This window comes from Ricinus communis, chromosome 5, assembly GCF_019578655.1.
Source record: "Ricinus communis isolate WT05 ecotype wild-type chromosome 5, ASM1957865v1, whole genome shotgun sequence".
Classification (NCBI taxonomy): Eukaryota; Viridiplantae; Streptophyta; class Magnoliopsida; order Malpighiales; family Euphorbiaceae; genus Ricinus; species Ricinus communis.
Window position 1 is genome coordinate 13,105,865 of NC_063260.1, and position 6,627 is coordinate 13,112,491.

The 6,627-nt window shown below is 29.9% G+C and overlaps 1 protein-coding gene across 1 annotated transcript; it reads right to left on the bottom strand.

The window, feature by feature from the left end:
• Positions 1 to 471: 471 nt before the first annotated feature.
• On the bottom strand, positions 472 to 1,909 carry LOC8281734 (uncharacterized protein At1g65710). Its single transcript, XM_002521364.4, has one exon. It carries the CDS (start codon positions 1,647 to 1,649, stop codon positions 696 to 698), a length of 954 nt encoding a protein of 317 aa, XP_002521410.1. The 5' UTR covers positions 1,650 to 1,909; the 3' UTR covers positions 472 to 695.
• Positions 1,910 to 6,627: the final 4,718 nt, after the last annotated feature.

The window sequence follows — 6,627 nt, forward strand, 5'->3', positions numbered from 1 at the left end:
CCACACCCATCGTGATAAGCAGCTTTACTGCTTTAGTAACTTTCAAGGCATAAAACCATGACTTTTATTCCACCCATCCTCAAAACCAAACAAATTACTTATACTTAAAATGTGTATAAAAGGCATTGCACTTTAATACCCAAAAATGCGTTTTCTCACAGTAGGTTACTTGTGATTATGACTCAGTAAAGAAGCCAAATTCTGATCTTAGACTAAGCAGGAAAAAAGGAAAAAACACATTTTGCTCTGACTATGCTTACACTATATGTACCTTTTTTATTTATTTAAATTCTAAAGACTCGATTGCCTTCAGCTTTTTTCACATAAAAATGAGAGGGAAAAGAAAAACAGTGGTTAAATTAGGCAAATCTGTCCGCCACTACTGAGAGGAAGAGACCCCCCACCCCCATTTTGCATGGGGAATAGAGAAGGACTCCTGAGGCAAGACAAGTAAACGGTAGAACCAAAAGGTGAAATTAATGGCATTGCATATTTGTCCACATTATCAAATTGACTTGACTAATATCCACATCAAGGAAAGGAAATATAAATAACCCCTTCGATAAAATAAAGTTTACATAAATTGATAATGAGCCAAAGAGAACCCAGGACTTCTCACTGGAAAAGAGTATTTCCGGAGAGAATATTCCGCCGGAATATGCCCTCTTTCCTCTTTTTTTTTTTTTATCTTCCAGTCAAAGAAAGATGAAACATTCAAGGGATACAAGTGGATTCTCTAGTGACTCGTTAGCTGTAGTACTGCCACCAACATCACTTGAAGTACACGGCCATTTACCCTCCGTACCACTTTCCACTCTATCACCACTACCACTAGCCGGTGGATCGATTCTGAGCCGACCCGGTGACCCAATTGTCCTCCTTACTGACGAGCAACGACCCATTGTGGATCTATTAATGGCAGGTGACCTGGACCTCCTTCCGGACCCCTCACCCGGATCTTTCCTGCTCGAGTCGGACCTTAATCCTCTCCTTCCTGCTTGATAATTGATCGATCCTTTACTTTGAACCAAACTCATTGCACCTGTGCCTCCACCTCCACGACCAGTAAAATTGTTTCTCCTATCCGGCGACTGCTCCGTTCTCCTGCTCGGCGACTTGCCCACAACTCGGTCTTTTCTTGGACCAAAATCACCGGAAATTGGTTGGTTTCTAGGAAATCTCGAAACAGGAGATCTCTTTACTCTTTGTTTCACTTCTTCTATATCATCATCATCATCATAATCAATATCTTCCCTTTTGTCCTTGTTGAAAGTTGTACTGGACAGAGTCTCACTCATGCTCAAGCTACAGAGCTCTGAAACTTCTTGTTCAGAGATGATGATGGATTCTTCTTCTTCTTGAAAAAACTTCTGATTCTTGATCTTCTTCACATCATCAAGAAATGGCTTTCGATCAATGTGGTTTTGCTTCTTGTTAGTTTCTTGAACACAGTGTTCTTGTAAAGAATGCTTGATCGCCGGCTTGAAGTTAGGAGTTTCAGAGAGCACTTCTTTCACTGTTTCTTCTTCGGCAGAAGGAGGTGGAGCTCTGCTCTCTTGAACTGATAACGTGGGTTTCAAAGATTCAGATCCCACTTGAAAATTCTCTTCTTTTCTTGAATTCCCATCGGTGCTTACACAGCAACCCATTTGAGTTTCAAGAATCAAGATTGTAGGTTTTTTTCTTTCTTTACATGCTAGTGCAGCATTAGTGAGTTGGAAGAATTTAAAGAAAATCTGGAAATGGAGGCAAGAACCAAGCAGTAGCAGTAGCAGTAGCAGATGGTAGTTAAAAAGAGTGTGAATCTATGACTCTCTCTTCTCACACTTTAATGCAGGAGTATTTATTAGTGTTCAGGTCCCCTCTCAACAGTTTTATACAGTCACCAAATATTTAAGGCCCTTTATAAATATGAACAGAGCTCTCTGCCTTCTCCAAATTCCACTTTTTTACTTCTTTCCTTTAAGGAGGCTATTGAATTGTAATTATTTTTTTTATTAATTTAGTTTTTTAAAAAGTGAGCTTAAAAATAATATATTACACTGAAAATTCACGAGTTAAATAGTAATTAGTCTTATCTTTCTTTATGATTGTCTCGTGATCTGTATCTTATAATTTATTATTGGCCAAAGGCACCAATTTTGGTCTTTGCCTTTACTTTTTTGATGGTTTATTTATTTTTGTTCTGTGTTTTACATGTGATTAGGGTAGAGCGAGTGATCCAACGGTGACGGTGAGGATAAAGGCAATGGACCCCTCAAGTTTCTTGTGATCTAATGATCTTGATGATGAAATCTATGCTCCACAAGAATTGGACTAGAGGGGGTGATCAAACGTGGGTGGGCTCCAAGGAAGAAGATGTGGAAAATCTGAAAACAATGACTAAACGAAGATACAGAAGAAACCTAACGCAATGGCCTATGAATATAACCATAGAATCTGACATTCTTGAAAGCCAGACGCCAAGAGTGTTGGTAGTACGTTTACGTTTTGTGATTATATGCACGCAAGAATGACTTTTACCTGCTTATGGCAAACCTCAATTCCATGCAAGTTAAAGTTATACCTGCGCACTTCCAACTATACCCGCCAATAATACTCTCGCATATGTTCTCTATACATCTACTCGTCCGTTAGTGTTTTTCCAGAAATTCTCATGCATTTCATGTTATTCATAGACAGCCTGCATTTATTAATAAACTAAATGTCTCAAAATTCATACACACTTTAATAAAAATAACTTACATCAATTACTAATTTCACATCATTTAGAATTAATTAATTTTAAATATTCTTTTACAAATAGAATTCTATAATACTTTGTTTTTAAAAAAAGTAAACAAATTTTGTTTTAATTTTTATCTATATAATTTCTTTTTAAAAAAGTTTAGTAATATGTGTTACCAATTAAAATAAAATATGTTAAAAGAACATAAAAATGGTTTTAAAAATTTATGCATTCTTAATAATAAATATAATTGTAATTTTCTGTAATTTAATAATAAATTTTACGATTATGAAAAAATTTAGTATTTTTCATAAATTTATCAATTTTTCCATTTTTTATTCGGCCCAAGCAATGCCCAGAGACTCCCATGTTTTTCTTGATTGGATCAACCCAACAAGTAATTTTTGACAAATTTTTCTAAATTTTTAAACTAAGAAGTGAAACATAAAAAAAAAAAATATATTTATTTTTATGAATAACCAATCCATTTTCAAATATAGTTGGAGTATCTTTCTTGTCAGCAAAGCAGGAAGTCCCCGAGAATGGGAAAATCGACCAAAATAATATTTCATAACCGACTCTTGTTATTGAATGGAAGGGGCTTTGCATGTACCAGGCTCTAAAAGAGTTTTCTTCGAGCGTGCAGTCTTTTTATCTTTTTGGGTTGCATGCCCAAGGCAATATTTTTTAGTTATTATATCCTCGACCCATATACCTGGAATTACTTACATGTGTCGTCCGCATGTTTTAAAATAATATTAAGTTTAATTAACGATTTATATTCATAATCAAAATAAAAAAATATACATTTGTCTTTTCCAATATTAAAAATCAACTTCTTTTATTTTTCTGCATTTTTATTTTACACACTCCCTTCAATTCTTAAGATTATAATCTTTATAATTTTATTAACTTTTGATTTTAATCTTTTCGAGGTTTAAAATTTTTGCAAATCTCATTATTTTATAAACATATTCATATTCATTTGCAGTAACATTTCAATACAACCACATAAATTGCTTGCACAAACAGTAGTAAAAATATTAAAGAATTTACAGTTTAAATTTTATGAAACTAAAATTTATAATTGAAGGACCAACATTCTATATAGATTTTTTTTATTGATGAATATATTATTTATTTTTTATATGAAAAAAATTCTTTTAAAACATCTTATGTATGTATGATGAACTTCTTGATTATAAGCTATAATTAATGAATTTCTGTTATATATTTGATGAACCTGTTGTTAGTAAATGATGAACCTGTTGATTATAACTCAAGAATAATAAGTCTATTCTATAAAACTGTGTTACAAATTTAATGAACTTCAAGTGATACTTTAATTACTTTGTTGTTTGTAGATAATAAATCCGTTCATTATTAACCCATGAATATTGATTTATTTGTATGCATATATGGTAATGTTCATTACGTGAAACTTTTATATTCATTTATTAATGATATAAGGTTTATTGTACTATAAAATGAACTTATTTCATTTCAAAAATAAATTTATTTTTAAAATTATGAACAACATAGTGAACCTATAGTTCATATATAATGAACCTGTAGTGATACTTTAATGAACATATTGTTTGTAGATAATGAACCCGTTCATTATAACTCATGAATACTGATTTATTTTTATGCACATATGATATAATATATTACGTGAAACTTTTATATTCATCTATTAGTGATATAAGGTTCTTTATACTATAAAATGAAACTATTCCATTTCAAAAATAAATTTATTTTTAAAATTATGAATAACATAATGAATCCGTAGTTCATATATAATGAACCTCAAGTGATATTTTAATGAACTTATTGTTTGTAGATAATGAACCCGTTCATCATAACTCATGAACACTGATTTATTTTTATGCACAAATAGCATAATGTCTATTACGTAAAATTTTTGTATCAATCTTTAATAATATAAGATTCATTGTACTAGAAAATGAACCTATTCCATTTTAAAAATAAATTTATTTTTAAAATTATAAACAACATGATGAACCTATAGTTTATATATACTGAACCTCAAAATTATACTTTAATGAATCTATTGTTTGTATATAATGAACCCGTTCATTATAACTCATGACTACTGATATATTTTTATGCACATATTGCATGCTCATTGCGTAAACCTTTTATATTCATTTGTTAATGATATAAGGTTTATTGTACTACAAAATGAATCTATTTCATTTCAAATTTTTTTTTTCAAAATTATGAACAACATGATGAACCTGTAGTTCATATATAATGAACCTCAAGTGATACTTTAATCAATCTGTTGTTTATAGACAATAAATTCGTTCATTATAACTCATGAATACTAATTTCTTTTTATGTATATATGACATGTTCATTACATAAAACTTTTATATTCATCTGTTAGTAATATAAGATTCATTATATTACGAAATGAATCTATTGTATTTCAGAAATAAATTTATTTTCAAAATTATGAACAATGTGATGAACTTGTAGTTCATATATAATGAACGTGTATTTCACATATAATGAACCTCAATGTTCTACATAGTAAACTTATTATTTTTCAGCAATAAAATTGTTATCATATTTAAAAAAAAGGATTAAAGCTTGTAGAATCTTATTTGAAGATCTGGAGAATGGAGGAAAAATGAAAAATTTCGGCTTGTTGAAAATAAGTTTTTAAAATCTGTAAATATGAATAATATATGTATGAGAATAAGAAAGAAAGAAAAAAAAATAAGAACAATATTATGCAGCAGAAAACAAAAAAGAAAGAAAAGAATGAAGAACAACAGTTTATAGAATCTAATTTAAAGCTTTAGATGATAGAGAATCGAGAATGAAGAAGACAAATCAAACCAAACTATTGAAAGAAAGCTCGCGATTTTATTTTGATTCGGCAATAATAGGTAGGCATTATATTTGAAATGAAATTCTTTCACACATGTGTTTTAAAGTTCAGCTCCCTCGTTTAAATAAAACGGTTGTATTTTGTACACCGGGTACATAATACACAGTGTACCCGAGTCCAAGATATAATACCAATATTTTTTATCATAAATTATTAAATTTTATAAAAGTTGTTATTTTTTTCATACTAACATTCATCTTTTTACAATTAGTTTCACTTATAAAATTAGTATAATTTGTAAAAAGAATTGTCATGTTTTATAATTCAACAATATATTTCGCGATTACGAAAAACTTGTCAATTTTCTCATTAATATAACATTACTAATTGATATGATTCAGTTTTTTTAAATATATTTATCAATAATATAATAAGTTATATTTAATAAATAATATAAATGAAAAAAAACAGGTAGAATATATAAATTAAATTAAAGAAACTAAAACTATTTTAAATTAAATTAATTAACTATAAAACATGATAATGAAAAGGGGGGGAGAGGTGTCGCCACCCAAATAGCCGTAATACCCACAAAACTTTATTAGATTGAAAAAAGCAAAGTGAAGAGTTTATTTTAGAGAGAGTGTGCTGATATAGTCCAATCATTAATTCTTTCAAAAACAACAATTGTCCCGTTGAGAGGGACACAAGAGTTTAAACTTCATTAATCTTAAAAAAATAAAAATTATTATGATTTAGAAGGTGCATGGTAAATCATACCACCTACCAATTACACCAATCAAAGACATCTTTAATTCAAAATCTTTTTACACATAAACAGAAAACTTAACCACTAGAATCACTAATGATTTCAATTTTCCATCGTCCAAAAATTAATCATGAAATAATCTCAGATTATGAAATTCATCCGAATGATGGCGAGTCTCCTCGTTAACAGAGATTCTCCCCAACAGATAGGATCCAAAAACTGAAGAAAACAAAACAGCAACAAATAGCAAACACAGTTTTAATAGGG